The 19317-nt window shown below is 53.3% G+C and overlaps 1 protein-coding gene across 1 annotated transcript in view; it reads left to right on the forward strand.

Moving 5' to 3' along the window:
- The first annotated feature begins 8493 nt into the window (after nucleotides 1-8493).
- The window catches only part of LOC140110284 (dual specificity testis-specific protein kinase 2-like), a 44097-nt gene continuing 33273 nt past the window's right edge, over nucleotides 8494-19317 (forward strand). The window contains exon 1 of the mRNA XM_072132129.1: nucleotides 8494-8874. Within this exon, the coding sequence (XP_071988230.1) occupies nucleotides 8689-8874 (186 nt within the window). The 5' untranslated portion in view covers nucleotides 8494-8688. The remainder of the gene's footprint in view (nucleotides 8875-19317) is intronic.

The raw sequence follows: 19317 nt of genomic DNA on the forward strand, positions 1-19317 counted from the left end.
CCTGAGCGGGGAAGACACATGCAGGATATCGGGCGCACGATCTTTGTGAATCGTGGAAGAGTGCATGATCGTACAACGCACAGCAGGGATCGCGACAGGACTGGGTAAGTAAATGTGTCCCATAGAGTTGGGCAAGCTTATACATGGTGGACTGCAGCAAGGCAAATGTTGCAGCATGCTAACATGTGGCAGCAGGAAGCTGACGTCACCCCCTCCCGAATGAAGTGCAACCACAATGGGGCAGATTTAGTTACTTGGTCCTGTCGCGATCCCGCGGTGCGTTGACCCGTCGAGGATTCGAGTCTGCCGCAATTCACTAAGATAATGCGCACGAGTTCCTGAATCCGTCGCTTCTGTGCTGAGGTCCCACGGAGTTCACCTTCTTCTTCCTGGTGCATGTAAGTGCACTGTCTTGCGACACAATTCTAAATGTTAAATCCTGCGCGTTGCCCGAATCCGTTGGGTTGTCCGACCGCCATAGCCCTGATTTTTGTCTGGTGCAAGCTGACGCTGATGCGCCAAAATCTGATCGCGTGCGCCAAAATCCCGGGGGCAATTCGGCGCAAAACGGAAATCATCGGGAAACCCAAAGAAAATGCGCTCCACAGACTCTTAGTAAATGAGCCCCAATGTGGCTACCTTTACTGTGGGCTACAATATCCTGCTGTAGTTTGTGGAGAGACATCCAGCAGTAGTTAGTGCACTCTGTCGGAGCAGTGCAGGGGGCGCCAGAATTAAGAACAGGTGCCACAAATCATGAATCTCGCCCCTAAACACTACACAGGTAACTGCACACAGTACAGACTGCGCTCATTTTAGTAAATGTGGGCTAACCATGTCAGCACTTCAGCTCCCCCATGAGAGTAGAGAGTGAGAATAAGAGCACAATCTGCCCCATCATCTCAGAACCAGACCTGCATATTTGCGCTTTTCTTGGCCATAATTTCTGCAGTGAATGACAATAGCATCAAACACGTTAACAATCCCAAGAAGCGGACATGGTCCTCCACCACATGAGCACCAGGTGGGTGCGACTTGTTTTAACCCTGGTCCTTTATTGTGTTACCATGTTTCACTATCTTTACCTATAACTTTTTCCCCCATGCACAGAGCTGTATGTGGTACTTTGGGAAGTAAGAAAAAAGTTCCAAATATAGTGAAATTAGTGAAAAAACATATTTGCTCCATTTCTTTGTGGGCTCTGCTGTTACCATGCACTTTAACCCCTTAAGGACGCAGCCTGTTTGTGCGTTAGTGCTCAGTCCTTTTTTTAGAAATGTGACCAGTGTCTCTTCCTGTGGTAATAACTTTTCATCGCTTTAAGATCTCCCTGTGATTTTGAGAATGTTTTCTCGTGAGACATTGTAGTATCATTTCGGTAATCCGTTTTTGGGGGTAAAAATTTTGGACAAATTTGAAAAAATTTACAATTTTCAAAGTTTTAAATGTTATACTTTTTAGACAAAAAGTCACACCACAAATTTTTTTTGGTAGAAACCTTTTGCCATTGGTCTTCTTTTTATTTCCATTATTGTTTTACGTTTCCATTTTTTTTACGGATGTGAGAAGGTTTGAAGTTTTGGAAAAATGCGAAATTTTTGGTGATCAATTAAGTTTTATGAATTTCTCAACCTATTCAAATCAGCATTTAAGAAGTCTGTTAACCCTTTTATTATTTTTCCGGAAGCAAACAAAAATGGATTTGAAATTCTGAAATTTCAATTTTTCATTACGATTTTCCTCATTTAGCCCTAAAATACACACATTCAGAAGAAAATTGAGGTAAATTTACATCCCAAAATTTTTTCCTCCGCGTACGGCAATACCAGACATGTGGATGTGAACTGCTGCATTGTCTTACAGCGATGTCCAGAACAGAGTTCGTACCATTGGGTTTTTGGTGGCCAATTTGGCTGCAAAAGTATTGTGGTGCCACAGTATAGCTGAAGAGCCGCTGAAGTAACAGTACAATAGAATGGTGACATCTTTTCTATTGTTCTAGTGCCTTGGATAGGAACTCCAGGAGAACTCCCAGGCAATCCAGCAGAAGTCCCGGGCACTCCAGCAGAAGTCCTGGGCACATCGGCACTACTACGTAAGCGCCTTCTCGGAGGTTCCTCAGAGTCGCTTTGTGGGGACGAGGTAGACAAATAAAACGGACACTCGTCCCCACTAGCTGACTCCGTATCGGAGGCCATATAATTATAGACCTCCAAATCAGTATATGTCTTCTGGGACATGATGGGGTGGGGATAGTATGCAACCTACACTATACCTACACCACTCCACCTACTTCACTACACCACACAATGCCTTCTCCTCCACACAACGCCTTCTCCTCACAACGCCTGCTCCTCCGCTAAACGCCTTCTCCTCCACATACACCTTCTCCTCCACTAAACGCCTTCTCCTCCACTAAACGCCTTTTCCTCCACTAAACGCCTTTTCCTCCACACGATTTGCACTTAAAAGTGCAGTTTGAAGGGAAAGGGAATACAGACGATGGGGGGTATAGTACAGGGAAGTGGGATTACACTGAGAGGGGTATGGAGGATGGGTGTAGTGGTTTATGCACACTCTACAGGACAGATCCCAAGACACTCTGCTCTCCAACACTACCAAATGCAGAATGGCGGCGTTGGAGAGCGTGGAGGGTCTTGGATCTGCCCTCCCCAGTAAATGATCGCTACGATTGGCCAGTCTGTACAGACGGGCCAATCGCAGCGATCGACATCACAGGACCAATCAGATCGGTCCTGTGAAGTCAGAGGGGGACGTCCCCTCGTGATCCCGGCATACCGAAGCTATGTCTCGCGACGGGATGATGTAATTTAACCCCGGAGCGGCCAGCCCGCAGTCTCCGATCGCTGCAATTGGCCATCTGTACAGACGGGCCAATCGCAGAGATCGACATCACAGGACCGCCATGACAGGTCCTGTGATGTCAGAGGGGGAATGTCTCGCGACGGGATGACCTAATGTCTGCATGTTGCGCAGCTAGCGGATATATCCGCCACTGAGCGCTAACTCACTGCGCTCAGTGACGGATATATCCGCCACGGAGAGGCAAGGGGTTAAGTAAAGCATTGCCTTTGTTCACTTTCAGTAAGACCTTGATCACTTTTGATGAAAATGTGGCGCTTTGGACAATTAGGCATATCTGGATTCCACCAGTTTAGAAAACTTGCATAACGTCCCTATCATCTCTTCAATATATCAGATGTTCTTGCTCTATCTCTGGTATCACCCCATCTCCTCAGAATCACAGGCTCTCCGATTTCGCCCATATTTCCGTATCAGACCCTCTCTCCCTCCGGTATTGCTGCTATCTCCTCAGTGTTGGTCCCTCTCTCTCTCTCTGGTACCGCCCCTCTCTCTTCAGTATCAAACCCTCTCTGTCCGGGATCGCCCCTATCTCCTCAGTATCGGACCCTCTCTTCCTCCGGTGTCACTGCTATCTCCTCAGTATCGGACCCTCTCTCTCTACAGCAACGGACCCTCTTTCTCTCCGATATCGTCCCTCTCTCCGATATTGTCCCTATCTTCTCAGTTACTGACCCTCTCTCCGTTATCGCACCTTTCTACTCAGTTTCGGACCTGATTTCCGGTATTGCCCCCAGTTCCTCAGTATCGGATGCTCTCTCTCTCCGGTATCTCCTCAGTATCGGATGCTCTCTCTCCATTATCTCCTCAGTATCAGACCCTCTCTCTCTGGTATCGCCCCCCCTCTGTCTATCTCTGGTAATGCCCCCTCCTCTCTCTCTCTGGTATCCCTCTCTCTCTGGTATCTCTCCCTCTCTCTCTGGTATCTCTCCCTCTCTCTCTGGTATCCCTCTCTCTCTGGTATCTCTCCCTCTCTCTCTGGTATCTCTCCCTCTCTCTCTGGTATCTCTCCCTCTCTGGTATCTCTCTAGTATCATCCTCTCTCTGGTCTCTCTCTCTGGTCTCTCTCTCTCTCTCACTCTCTCTCTGGTATCTCCCTCTCTCTGGTATTACCCTCTCTCTCTCTGGCATCTCCCTCTCTCTCTGGTATCTCTCTAGTATCATCCTCTCTCTGGTCTCTCTCCCTCTCTCTCTGGTATCCCTCTCTCTGGTATTTCTCTCTCTCTCTGGTATCTCTCTCTCTCTCTGGTATCTCCCTCTCTCTGGTATCTCCCTCTCTCTGGTATCTCTCCCTCTCTCTCTGGTATTTCCCTCTCTCTCTGGTATCTCTCTCTGGTATCTCCCTCTCTCTGGTCTCTCTCCCTCTCTCTCTTTCTGGTATCTCTCTCTCTCTCTGGTATCTCCCTCTCTCTGGTATCTCCCTCTCTCTGGTCTCTCTCCCTCTCTCTCTGGTATCTCTCTCTCTCTCTCTGGTATCTCTCTCTCTCTCTGGTCTCTCTCCCTCTCTCTGGTCTCTCTCCCTCTCTCTCTGGTATCTCTCTCTCTCTCTGGTATCTCTCTCTCTCTCTGGTATCTCTCTCTCTCTCTGGTATCTCTCTCTCTCTGGTATCTCTCTCTCTCTCTGGTCTCTCTCCCTCTCTCTGGTCTCTCTCCCTCTCTCTCTGGTATCTCTCTCTCTCTCTCTGGTATCTCTCTCTCTCTGGTCTCTCTCTGGTATCTCCCTCTCTCTGGTCTCTCTCCCTCTCTCTCTGGTATTTCCCTCTCTCTCTGGTATCTCTCTCTCTCTCTGGTATCTCCCTCTCTCTGGTATCTCCCTCTCTCTGGTATCTCCCTCTCTCTGGTCTCTCTCCCTCTCTCTCTGGTATCTCTCTCTCTCTCTCTGGTATCTCTCTCTCTCTCTGGTATCTCCCTCTCTCTGGTCTCTCTCCCTCTCTCTCTGGTATCTCTCCCTCTCTCTCTGGTATCTCTCTCTCTCTCTGGTCTCTCTCCCTCTCTCTGGTCTCTCTCCCTCTCTCTGCCTCTCTCTGGTCTCTCTCCGGTATCTCCCTCTCTCTGGTCTCTCTCCCTCTCTCTCTGGTATTTCCCTCTCTCTCTGGTATTTCCCTCTCTCTCTGGTATCTCCCTCTCTCTGGTATCTCCCTCTCTCTGGTCTCTCTCCCTCTCTCTCTGGTATCTCTCTCTCTCTCTCTGGTATCTCTCTCTCTCTCTCTGGTATCTCTCTCTCTCTGGTCTCTCTCTGGTATCTCCCTCTCTCTGGTCTCTCTCCCTCTCTCTCTGGTATTTCCCTCTCTCTCTGGTATTTCCCTCTCTCTCTGGTATCTCTCTCTCTCTCTGGTATCTCCCTCTCTCTGGTATCTCCCTCTCTCTGGTCTCTCTCCCTCTCTCTCTGGTATCTCTCTCTCTCTCTCTGGTATCTCTCTCTCTCTCTGGTATCTCCCTCTCTCTGGTCTCTCTCCCTCTCTCTCTGGTATCTCTCCCTCTCTCTCTGGTATCTCTCTCTCTCTCTGGTCTCTCTCCCTCTCTCTGGTCTCTCTCCCTCTCTCTGGTCTCTCTCCGGTATCTCCCTCTCTCTGGTCTCTCTCCGGTATCTCCCTCTCTCTGGTCTCTCTCCCTCTCTCTCTCTGGTATCTCTCTCTGTCTCTGGTATCTCCCTCTCTCTGGTCTCTCTCCCTCTCTCTCTGGTATCTCTCTCTCTGGTATCTCCCTCTCTCTCTGGTATCTCCCTCTCTCTGGTCTCTCTCTAGTATCATCCTCTCTCTGGTATCTCCCTCTCTCTGGTCTCTCTCCCTCTCTCTCTGGTATCTCTCTCTCTGGTATCTCCCTCTCTCTCTGGTATCTCCCTCTCTCTGGTCTCTCTCTAGTATCATCCTCTCTCTGGTATCTCCCTCTCTCTGGTCTCTCTCTAGTATCATCCTCTCTCTGGTATCTCCCTCTCTCTGGTCTCTCTCCCTCTCTCTCTGGTATCTCTCTCTCTGGTATCTCCCTCTCTCTGGTCTCTCTCTAGTATCATCCTCTCTCCGGTATCTCCCTCTCTCTGGTCTCTCTCCGGTATCTCCCTCTCTCTGGTCTCTCTCCCTCTCTCTCTCTGGTATCTCTCTCTGTCTCTGGTATCTCCCTCTCTCTGGTCTCTCTCCCTCTCTCTGGTATCTCTCTCTGTCTCTGGTATCTCCCTCTCTCTGGTCTCTCTCCCTCTCTCTCTGGTATCTCTCTCTCTGGTATCTCCCTCTCTCTCTGGTATCTCCCTCTCTCTGGTCTCTCTCTAGTATCATCCTCTCTCTGGTCTCTCCCTCTCTCTGGTCTCTCTCCCTCTCTCTGGTCTCTCTCCCTCTCTCTGGTCTCTCTCCCTCTCTCTGGTATCTCTCCCTCTCTCTGGTATCTCTCTCTCTGGTCTCTCTCCCTCTCTCTCTGGTATCTCTCTAGTATCATCCTCTCTCTGGTCTCTCCCTCTCTCTGGTATCCCTCTCTCTCTGGTCTCTCTCTCTGGTATCTCTCCCTCTCTCTCTCTCTCTCTCTCTGGTATCTTCCTCATCATATCTAATATCTATCTCTCTATGCCTGGGATTTCCCGCCTCTCCCCTGAGTCTCTTCGGCATTTCCCGGATGTCCCGCCTCTCCCCTCAGTCTCTTCGGCATTTTCCGGGTGTCCCGCCTCTCCCCTCAGTCTCTTCGGCATTTTCCGGGTGTCCAGCCTCTCCCCTCAGTCTCTTCGGTCTTTTCCGGATGTCCCGCCTCTCTTCTGAGTCTCCTCGGCATTTTCCGAATGTCCCGCCTCTCCCCTGAGTCTCTTCGGCCTTTTCCGGATGTCCCGCCTCTCCCCTGAGTCTCTTCGGCCTTTTCCGGATGTCCCGCCTCTCTGTTCTCGGGAATGTTCACGCCTCTTCCGGTCTCTCCTGTGTCTCCTCCTCCCCGCCCACTCCCGTCTGTAGCCCCGCCCCCGCCTCGGCCTCTGCTTCTCGGTGTCGCGCTCCGTGATGATCGGGCGGACGCGGAGCCGCTCCCGGGAGTGACGGAGACTCACCGGGCGGGTATCACTGGGGTAACGTCTATCTGAGGGGTGTAACAGGGTGACAGCTAGTGGGAGGTGGGTGTCATCAGGTGACAGGAGGGCGATACCAGGGTGACAGGAGGGTGATACCAGGGTGACATCTGTATAGGAGGGTGTCATCAGGAGACAGGAGGGTGATACTAGGGTGACATCTGTATAGGAGGGTGTTAAAAGGCACAGGAGGGCGATACTAGGGTGATATCTGTATAGGAGGGTGTTATAGGGCACAGGAGGGCGATACTAGGGTGATATCTGTATAGGAGGGTGTTATAGGGCACAGGAGGGTGATACTAGGGTGATATCTGTATAGGAGGGTGTTATAGGGCACAGGAGGGTGATACTAGGGTGATATATGTATAGGAGGGTGTTATAGGGCACAGGAGGGTGATACTAGGGTGACATCTGTATAGGAGGGTGTTATAGGGCACAGGAGGGCGATACTAGGGTGATATCTGTATAGGAGGGTGTTATAGGGCACAGGAGGGTGATACTAGGGTGACATCTGTATAGGAGGGTGTTATAGGGCACAGGTGGGTGTCATCAGGAGACAGGAGGGTGATACTAGGGTGACATCTATATAGGAGGGTGTTAAAAGGCACAGGAGGGCGATACTAGGGTGATACTGGGGTGACATCTATGTAGGAGGGTGTCATCAGGAGACAGGAGGGTGATACTAGGGTGACGTATATACTGGAGGGTGTTATAGGGCGCAGGTGGGTGTCATCAGGTGACAGGTGGTTGTCAGGAGGGTAGTATTAGGGCAGTACTTTGGGGTTTTTATGGGGTAAGACGGCCACCTTGGATTGCCGCTGATTGGAGGGCGCCCACCTTGGATTGCCGCTGATTGGAGGGCGCCCACCTTGGATTGCCGCTGATTGGAGGGCGCCCACCTTGGATTGCCGCTGATTGGAGGGCGCCCACCTTGGATTGCCGCTGATTGGAGGGCGCCCACCTTGGATTGCCGCTGATTGGAGGGCGCCCCCCTTGGATTGCCGCTGATTGGAGGGCGCCCCCCTTGGATTGCCGCTGATTGGAGGGCGCCCCCCTTGGATTGCCGCTGATTGGAGGGCGCCCCCCTTGGATTGCCGCTGATTGGAGGGCGCCCACCTTGGTCTGTCGCTGATTGGAGGGCGCCCACCTTGGTCTGTCGCTGATTGGAGGGCGCCCACCTTGGATTGCCGCTGATTGGAGGGCGCCCACCTTGGATTGCCGCTGATTGGAGGGCGCCCACCTTGGATTGCCGCTGATTGGAGGGCGCCCACCTTGGATTGCCGCTGATTGGAGGGCGCCCACCTTGGATTGCCGCTGATTGGAGGGCGCCCACCTTGGATTGCCGCTGATTGGAGGGCGCCCACCTTGGATTGCCGCTGATTGGAGGGCGCCCACCTTGGATTGCCGCTGATTGGAGGGCGCCCACCTTGGTCTGTCGCTGATTGGAGGGCGCCCCCCTTGGATTGCCGCTGATTGGAAGGCGCCCCCCTTGGATTGTCGCTGATTGGAGGGCGCCCCCTTGGATTGTCGCTGATTGGAGGGCGACCATTGTGGATTGCCGCTATTAAGGGGCCCTAGAGCTGCCCATGGGAAAATCTCTGGTGGATTTACTGGCTTCATCTTCTCTGATCTCCCAAGGAATGAGCTGCTGTGGTCTGTGGCCCCTGGTTTATGTTGGGGGCCCCTCTCCATTGGTGCGCTCTATGCGGACCATGTAAGGCTCTGGTGTCGTACATTTTGAGTCCAGGTCATGTGACCAGTCGTTGGCTATGGAATCGGCAGGAGATGTGGAATACGCTGGAGATGGGCACGGGGCGATGCTGAGCAGCCAGGGCTCGTGTCGTATGCGTCCCTCCTCCTACCGGGCCCTGCGCAGCGCCGTGTCCAACCTCGCCCGTATCGACGACTTCTACTGCGAGAAGATCGGATCCGGCTTCTTCTCTGAAGTCTTCAAGGTAAGTCCAGCACCTCCTCCAGTCACATTCAGAGCTGTACACGTCTTGTGCTCCAGTGTATTGTGAGTGTAAAGCTTTAATGGAAGGGATTCGTTGCCCGGCACCCTCATCAGTCAGAGGTCACTCTTACGGCGGAGGGTAGGTCCTCGTCTGCTAAGCGAAGCTCCTCACGCTGTGTAGTGGCCATGCTGCATTGCTGGAACTGGACAGGAAAAAGTGTTAGGAATACGGCGCCTGCTGTCCTTTACTGAAGGTCCAGTTCTCGGCAGCCTTGATGGGGTCAAGAAACATGGCGAATGCACAGAACTTGTTTACTGTAACATAATGACCAGTCCTGAGGAAGTTCTGGCAATGTTCACTAATACCACTGCCGGGATGTTCCAAGTGTGGGGTGGGCAACTCCAGAATGGCGGATGCTGGGAGATGGGGCACCTCCAGAATGGCGGATGCTGGGAGATGGGGCACCTCCAGAATGGCAGATGCTGGGAGATGGGGCACCTCCAGAATGGCGGATGCTGGGAGATGGGGCACCTCCAGAATGGCGGATGCTGGGAGATGGGGCACCTCCAGAATGGCGGATGCTGGGAGATGGGGCACCTCCAGAATGGCGGATGCTGGGAGATGGGGCACCTCCAGAATGGCGGATGCTGGTGGATGGGGCACCTCCAGAATGGCGGATGCTGGTGGATGGGGCACCTCCAGAATGGCGGATGCTGAGAGATGGGGCACCTCCAGAATGGCGGATGTTTTGGGATGGGGCACCTTGAGATTGGCGGATGTTGCGGGACGGGGCACCTCCAGAATGGCGGCTGTTGTGGAACGGGGCACCTCCAGAATGGTGGATGCTGGGAGATGGGGCACCTCCAGAATGGCGGATGTTTTGGGATGGGGCACCTCCAGAATGACAGATGTTTTGGGATGGGGCACCTCGAGATTGGCGGATGTTGCGGGACGGGGCACCTCCGGAATGGCGGATGCTGGGAGATGGGGCTCCTCCAGAATGGCGGATGCTGGGAGATGGGGCACCTCCAGAATGGCGGATGCTGGTGGATGGGGCACCTCCAGAATGGCGGATGCTGGTGGATGGGGCACCTCCAGAATGGCGGATGCTGAGAGATGGGGCACCTCCAGAATGGCGGATGTTTTGGGATGGGGCACCTTGAGATTGGCGGATGTTGTGGAACGGGGCACCTCCAGAATGGTGGATGCTGGGGGATGGGGCACCTCCAGAATGGCGGATGTTTTGGGATGGGGCACCTCCAGAATGACAGATGTTTTGGGATGGGGCACCTCGAGATTGGCGGATGTTGCGGGACGGGGCACCTCCGGAATGGCGGATGCTGGGAGATGGGGCACCTCCAGAATGACAGATGTTTTGCCATTCTGGAGGTGCCCCATTCTGGCGGCTGTTGCGGATCGGGGCACCTCCAGAATGGCGGCTGTTGTGGAACGGGGCACCTCCAGAATGGCGGATGCTGGGAGATGGGGCACCTCCAGAATGACAGATGTTTTGCCATTCTGGAGGTGCCCCATTCTGGCGGCTGTTGCGGGACGGTGCACCTCCAGAATGACGGCTGTTGCAGGACGGGGCACCTCCATTCTGGCGGCTGTTGCGGGACGGGGCACCTCCAGAATGACGGCTGTTGCAGGACGGGGCACCTCCAGAATGACGGCTGTTGCAGGACGGGGCTCCTCCAGAATGACGGCTGTTGCAGGACGGGACTCCTCCAGAATGGCGGCTGTTGCGGGACGGGGCACCTCCATTCTGGCAGCTGTTATGGAACGGGGCACCTCCAGAATGACGTCTGTTGTGGGACGGGGCACCTCCAGAATGACGGCTGTTGCAGGACGGGGCTCCTCCAGAATGACGGCTGTTGCAGGACGGGGCTCCTCCAGAATGGCGGCTGTTGCGGGACGGTGCACCTCCATTCTGGCGGCTGTTGTGGAACGGGGCACCTCCAGAATGACGGCTGTTGCGGGACGGGGCACCTCCAGAATGACGGCTGTTGCAGGACGGGGCTCCTCCAGAATGACGGCTGTTGCAGGACGGGGCTCCTCCAGAATGACGGCTGTTGCAGGACGGGGCTCCTCCAGAATGACGGCTGTTGCAGGACGGGGCTCCTCCAGAATGACGGCTGTTGCAGGACGGGGCTCCTCCAGAATGACGCATGTTGTGGGTTGTGTATATTTCCCACCCCAGTAGATGTCAAGGAGGATCATCTCTACAAGATTGTGACCACTTAGTCCTTTGAGGACACAGAACACTCTGGACCTCAGATATAAGTGATCCCTACTGCTGCTGCCCGGTGTCCCATAGATGTGGCTCCTATTATCAGCTCTGGAGAGCGTTGTGTACTCCGGTAGCTCTTAGGTGTAAGCTCCTTACGTCTCCTCAGCTGATATCCGTGTCCTACGAGCTCCTGCAATGTACCTGGCCTTGTACGTGAGTGAGAACCTGTTCTTTAACCAGGGACTGGTTGCTCGCAATTGTTTTTCATGGGACTGGTGGTCTTACCAACCCTTTCTGTGCACTCATAGTCTATCACTCAATCTACTGGCCCCTTCTCTTATGATTCCCCGTTCCGGTGATGCACCCACTTCTCTGTATCCCTCATCCATGGTGTCGGGGACGTCCCTGGACCGCGTGCCAGACGGTGTAAATGGCGTAGAGGGTGTCCCCAGTTGGTTTATGTTTGGGTCAGGTTTGGGGTGTTCTCTGCGCTTGTCTCGCATGTCTCCAAACACTTCTTGGTGACAGTCTTAGGTCAGCATTGAATAATTTACGTGATTCCGGGCTTTGAGCCAGAGACGCAGGGATCCCCCTTCCCCCTCCGGGGAGAAGCTAACTCTGTCACAGGGAAGGTCGGGAGCTCCTCATAACACTGACGATACCTCTAATCATCGTATATACCCATGCACAGTACACAGAGTGGGGTATACAGGGATGTCTGGGCTGTATACAGTCCTCCTGGGTTACTGTATAGTATATACCCATGTACAGTACACAGAGTGGGGTATACAGGGGTGTCTGGGCTGTATACAGTCGTCCTCCTGGGTTACTGTATAGTATATACCCATGTACAGTACACAGAGTGGGGTATACAGGGGTGTCTGGGCTGTATACAGTTCTCCTGGGTGACTGTATAGTATATACCCATGTACAGTACACAGAGTGGGGTATACAGGGGTGTCTGGGCTGTATACAGTCCTCCTGGGTGACTGTATAGTATATACCCATGTACAGTACACAGAGTGGGGTATACAGGGGTGTCAGGGCTGTATACAGTCCTCCTGGGTGACTGTATAGGATGTTCTATGAATCTGATGTGTCGCTGCTCTGGTGATGACAGGGTTAATTCCGGGCGTCTTAATGTTGTTATAAGGGGCTTATGTCAGATTCCGAGGATTTACATCTGGAGCCTTTTACTGCTTCCCCCAAGATAAGTCTAAGCTTATTACAGCCAGATGGGAGAAACCTGCACTGGGTGCCGAGTGCACCGGGTGGTGGCGGGAAGGGGTGCCGAGTGCGCTGGGGAGGATGAGGGGTTCTGGGTGCGCTGGGGAGCAGGGGTGGTAGGTTGCTCCGGGGAGGTGGAGGGGTGCCAGGTGCGCTGGGGGTAGGGCGTTCTGGGTGCGCTGGGGAGGAGGAGGAGGGGTGCACTGTGGAGGAGGAGGAGGAGGGGTCCACTGGGGAGGAGGAGGAGGAGGGGTCCACTGGGGAGGAGGAGGGGGTGCGGGGTCCACTGGGGAGGACGAGGGGGTGCGGGGTCCACTGGGGAGGAGGAGGGGTGTACACTGTATTAGGTAGGTGCTCGTGCTGTATGTATTGTATGAGCTGTGACTGCTGTTCTATACAAGCCCTTATAAGGGAATGCTCGTTTGCTTGAGTTTTGGGAGCAGACGTCTTTAAGTTGCTTCCTCCGAGCTCTGGAGAAAGGAGATAAGAGCCTCCAGGTCTGGGATTCTTAGGAATAAAGCATGATCCTCCATACTCCACAGTACTAGCCTATGATCCTCCATACTCCACAGTACTGGCCTGTGACCCTCCATACTCCACAGTACTGGCCTGTGACCCTCCATACTCCACAGTACTAGCCTATGATCCTCCATACTCCACAGTACTGGCCTATGATCCTCCATACTCCACAGTACTAGCCTATGATCCTCCATACTCCACAGTACTAGCCTATGATCCTCCATACTCCACAGTACTAGCCTATGATCCTCCATACTCCACAGTACTGGCCTATGACCCTCCATACTCCACAGTACTGGCCTGTGATCCTCCATACTCCACAGTACTGGACTATGATCCTCCATACTCCACAGTACTGGCCTATGATCCTCCATACTCCACAGTACTGGCCTATGATCCTCCATACTCCACAGTACTAGCCTATGATCCTCCATACTCCACAGTACTGGCCTATGACCCTCCATACTCCACAGTACTAGCCTATGATCCTCCATACTCCACAGTACTGGCCTATGACCCTCCATACTCCACAGTACTGGCCTATGATCCTCCATACTCCACAGTACTGGCCTATGACCCTCCATACTCCACAGTACTGGCCTATGACCCTCCATACTCCACAGTACTGGCCTATGACCCTCCATACTCCACAGTACTGGCCTATGACCCTCCATACTCCACAGTACTGGCCTATGACCCTCCATACTCCACAGTACTGGCCTATGACCCTCCATACTCCACAGTACTGGCCTATGACCCTCCATACTCCACAGTACTGGCCTATGACCCTCCATACTCCACAGTACTGGCCTATGACCCTCCATACTCCACAGTACTGGCCTATGACCCTCCATATTCCACAGTACTGGCCTGTGACCCTCCATACTCCACAGTACTGGTCTGTTACCATCCATACTCTACAGTACTGGCCTATGACCCTCCATACTCCGCAGCACTGGCCTATGACCCTCCATACTCCGCAGTACTGGCCTATGACCCTCCATACTCCGCAGTACTGGCCTATGACCCTCCATACTCCACAGTACTGGCCTATGACCCTCCATACTCCACAGTACTGGCCTATGACCCTCCATACTCCACAGTACTGGCCTATGACCCTCCATACTCCACAGTACTGGCTTATGACCCTCCATACTCCACAGTACTGGCCTATGATCCTCCATACTCCACAGTACTGGCCTGTGACCCTCCATACTCCACAGTACTGGCCTGTGACCCTCCATACTCCACAGTACTGGCCTGTGACCCTCCATACTCCACAGTACTGGCCTGTGACCCTCCATACTCCACAGTACTGGCCTGTGATCCTCCATACTCCACAGTACTGGCCTATGACCCTCCATACTCCACAGTACTAGCCTATGATCCTCCATACTCCACAGTACTGGCCTATGACCCTCCATACTCCACAGTACTAGCCTATGATCCTCCATACTCCACAGTACTGGCCTATGACCCTCCATACTCCACAGTACTGGCCTATGACCCTCCATACTCCACAGTACTGGCCTATGACCCCCCATACTCCACAGTACTGGCCTATGACCCTCCATACTCCACAGTACTGGCCTATGACCCTCCATACTCCACAGTACTGGCCTATGACCCTCCATACTCCACAGTACTGGCCTATGACCCTCCATACTCCACAGTACTGGCCTATGACCCTCCATACTCCACAGCACTGGCCTATGACCCTCCATACTCCACAGCACTGGCCTATGACCCTCCATACTCCACAGTACTGGTCTATGACCATCCATACTCCACAGTACTGGCCTATGACCCTCCATACTCCACAGTACTGGCCTATGACCCTCCATACTCCACAGTACTGGTCTATGACCATCCATACTCCACAGTACTGGCCTATGACCCTCCATACTCCACAGTACTGGCCTATGACCCTCCATACTCCACAGTACTGGCCTATGACCCTCCATACTCCACAGTACTGGCCTATGACCCTCCATACTCCACAGTACTGGCCTATGACCCTCCATACTCCACAGTACTGGCCTATGACCCTCCATACTCCACAGTACTGGCCTATGACCCTCCATACTCCACAGTACTGGCCTATGACCCTCCATACTCCACAGTACTGGTCTAAGGTGTTCCATTCTATTCTAATCACAGTGGTTGGACATGGGGTCCCATGTAGAGTGGGGCATTTGTGCATGGGGTCACATATAGGATTTCTTCATATTGTTGGTAATATGTAAGTCCCCAGAGCACTGGCTGTGGTTAAGGATGCACTCTGGATCATACAGCTGCACTATGGATTCAAGGATCTCTGGTTTCTCACCCCCACTGGATGATCTTCTCTGCTCTTGGTCCTCATTCTGCAGCAGTGAATGATCGCTTGGTTATATTTGTACTGTATATATTTTCACTGATGTTACTAGGAATGACCAGGATACAGTCCTCTCCTGCAGGACATCGCCGGGCAGATCCTGGATACAGTCCTCTCCTGCAGGATATCACCGGGCAGATCCTGGATACTGTCTTCTCCTGCAGGACATCACTGGGTAGACCCTGGATAGTGTCCTCTCCTGCAGGACATCACCGGGCAGATCCTGGATACAGTCCTCTCCTGCAGGATATCACCGGGCAGATCCTGGATACAGTCCTCTCCTGCAGGATATCACCGGGTAGACCCTGGATACTGTCTTCTCCTGCAGGACATCACTGGGTAGACCCTGGATAGTGTCCTCTCCTGCAGAACATCACTGGGTAGACCCTGGATAGTGTCCTCTCCTGCAGGATATCACCGGGCAGATCCTGGATACAGTCCTCTCCTGCAGGATATCACCGGGCAGTTCCTGGATACTGTCCTCTCCTGCAGGATATCACCAGGTAGACCCTGGATACTGTCTTCTCCTGCAGAACATCACTGGGTAGACCCTGGATAGTGTCCTCTCCTGCAGGATATCACTGGGTAGACCCTGGATACTGTCCTCTCCTGCAGGATATCACTGGGTAGATCCTGGATACTGTCCTCTCCTGCAGGATATCACTGGGCAGATCCTGGATACTGTCCTCTCCTGCAGGACATCACTGGGCAGATCCTGGATACTGTCTTCTCCTGCAGGATATCGCCGGGCAGATCCTGGATACAGTCCTCTCCTGCAGGATATCACCGGGTAGATTCTCTATACTGTCCTCTCCTGCAGGACATCACTGGGCAGACCGTGGATAGTGTCCTCTCCTGCAGGATATCGCCGGGCAGACCCTGGATAGTGTCCTCTCCTGCAGGATATCACCGGTAGATCCTGAATACTGTCCTCTTCTGCAGGATATCACTGGGCAGACCATGGATAGTGTCCTCTCCTGCAGGACATCACTGGGCAGATCCTGGACACTGTCCTCTCCTGCAGGATATCACCGGGCACATCCTGGACACTGTCCTCTCCTGCAGGATATCACCGGGTAGACCCTGGATACTGTCTTCTCCTGCAGGACATCACTGGGTAGACCCTGGATAGTGTCCTCTCCTGCAGAACATCACTGGGTAGACCCTGGATACTGTCCTCTCCTGCAGGACATCACCCGGCAGATCCTGGATACTGTCCTCTCCTGCAGGATATCACACGGCAGATCCTGGATACTGTCCTCTCCTGCAGGATATCACCGGGCAGATCCTGGATACTGTCCTCTCCTGCAGGATATCACCGGGCAGATCCTGGATACTGTCCTCTCCTGCAGGATATCACTGGGCAGTTCCTGGATACTGTCCTCTCCTGCAGGATATCACTGGGTAGACCCTGGATAGTGTCCTCTCCTGCAGAACATCACTGGGTAGACCCTGGATACTGTCCTCTCCTGCAGGACATCACCCGGCAGATCCTGGATACTGTCCTCTCCTGCAGGATATCACCGGGCAGATCCTGGACACTGTCCTCTCCTGCAGGATATCACCGGGTAGACCCTGGATACTGTCCTCTCCTGCAGGACATCACTGGGCAGATCCTGGATACTGTCCTCTTCTGCAAGATATCACTGGGCAGATCCTGGATACTGTCCTCTCCTGCAGAATATCACCGGGCAGATCCTGGATACTGTCCTCTTCTGCAAGATATCACTGGGCAGATCCTGGATACTGTCCTCTCCTGCAGGATATCACTGGGCAGTTCCTGGATAGTGTCCTCTCCTGCAGAACATCACTGGGTGGACCCTGGATACTGTCCTCTCCTGCAGGACATCACCCGGCAGATCCTGGATACAGTCCTCTCCTGCAGGATATCACCGGGCAGATCCTGGATACTGTCCTCTCCTGCAGGATATCACTGGGCAGTTTCTCGATACTGTCCTCTCCTGCAGGATATAACCGGGCAGATCCTGGATACTGTCCTCTCCTGCAGGATATCACACGGCAGATCCTGGATACTGTCCTCTCCTGCAGGATATCACCGGGCAGATCCTGGATACTGTCCTCTCCTGCAGGATATCAGTGGGCAGATCCTGGATACTGTCCTCTCCTGCAGGATATCACCGGGCAGATCCTGGATACTGTCCTCTCCTGCAGGATATCAGTGGGCAGATCCTGGATACTGTCCTCTCCTGCAGGATATCACCGGGCAGATCCTGGATACTGTCCTCTCCTGCAGGATATCACTGGGCAGATCCTGGATACTGTCCTCTCCTGCAGGATATCACCGGGCAGATCCTGGATACTGTCCTCTCCTGCAGGATATCACCGGGCAGATCCTGGATACTGTCCTCTCCTGCAGGATATCACCGGGCAGATCCTGGATACTGTCCTCTCCTGCAGGATATCACCGGGCAGATCCTGGATACTGTCCTCTCCTGCAGGATATCACTGGGCAGTTTCTCGATACTGTCCTCTCCTGCAGGACATCACCGGGCAGATCCTGGATACTGTCCTCTTCTGCAAGATATCACTGGGCAGTTCCTGGATACTGTCCTCTCCTGCAGGATATCACCGGGCAGATCCTGGACACTGTCCTCTCCTGCAGGATATCACCGGGTAGACCCTGGATACTGTCCTCTCCTGCAGGACATCACTGGGCAGATCCTGGATACTGTCCTCTTCTGCAAGATATCACTGGGCAGATCCTGGATACTGTCCTCTCCTGCAGAATATCACCGGGCAGATCCTGGATACTGTCCTCTTCTGCAAGATATCACTGGGCAGATCCTGGATACTGTCCTCTCCTGCAGGATATCACTGGGCAGTTCCTGGATAGTGTCCTCTCCTGCAGAACATCACTGGGTGGACCCTGGATACTGTCCTCTCCTGCAGGACATCACCCGGCAGATCCTGGATACAGTCCTCTCCTGCAGGATATCACCGGGCAGATCCTGGATACTGTCCTCTCCTGCAGGATATCACTGGGCAGTTTCTCGATACTGTCCTCTCCTGCAGGATATAACCGGGCAGATCCTGGATACTGTCCTCTCCTGCAGGATATCACACGGCAGATCCTGGATACTGTCCTCTCCTGCAGGATATCACCGGGCAGATCCTGGATACTGTCCTCTCCTGCAGGATATCAGTGGGCAGATCCTGGATACTGTCCTCTCCTGCAGGATATCACCGGGCAGATCCTGGATACTGTCCTCTCCTGCAGGATATCAGTGGGCAGATCCTGGATACTGTCCTCTCCTGCAGGATATCACCGGGCAGATCCTGGATACTGTCCTCTCCTGCAGGATATCACTGGGCAGATCCTGGATACTGTCCTCTCCTGCAGGATATCACCGGGCAGATCCTGGATACTGTCCTCTCCTGCAGGATATCACCGGGCAGATCCTGGATACTGTCCTCTCCTGCAGGATATCACCGGGCAGATCCTGGATACTGTCCTCTCCTGCAGGATATCACCGGGCAGATCCTGGATACTGTCCTCTCCTGCAGGATATCACTGGGCAGTTTCTCGATACTGTCCTCTCCTGCAGGACATCACCGGGCAGATCCTGGATACTGTCCTCTTCTGCAAGATATCACTGGGCAGTTCCTGGATACTGTCCTCTCCTGCAGGACATCGCCTGGTAGATCCTGCATAGTGTCCTCTCCTGCAGGACAACGCCTGGTAGATCCTGGATACAGTCTTCTCTTGCAAGAAGTTACTGGTCTCATATTTTCCCCATCTAGATTTCCTCTCCTGGCAGCTCTGACTGTATGTGACCCTAGAGAACCCCACCCTTGTCCAGTCAGAGGGAGGACTGCTCTGCTCCCTCTATACACATGAGGCCACATATGACTCTTATCATCCGGCATTGTCCTTGGTCATATACGACGCACAACTGCTTATTCACAGCATAGCCGGGATGTATACCATATGAATGATGAAGACAATCCACAGGTCTGAGGAGGTGGATGTGAGCAATATAGAGGCAGAATATAATCTACAATTTGGAGGGGTCTATGTGATAAATTGGGGCCAGAGGTATCGAAGCCTGAGGTCACCACACCAGTAGGA

Source organism: Engystomops pustulosus, unplaced genomic scaffold (assembly GCF_040894005.1).
Source record: "Engystomops pustulosus unplaced genomic scaffold, aEngPut4.maternal MAT_SCAFFOLD_238, whole genome shotgun sequence".
Taxonomy (NCBI): Eukaryota; Metazoa; Chordata; class Amphibia; order Anura; family Leptodactylidae; genus Engystomops; species Engystomops pustulosus.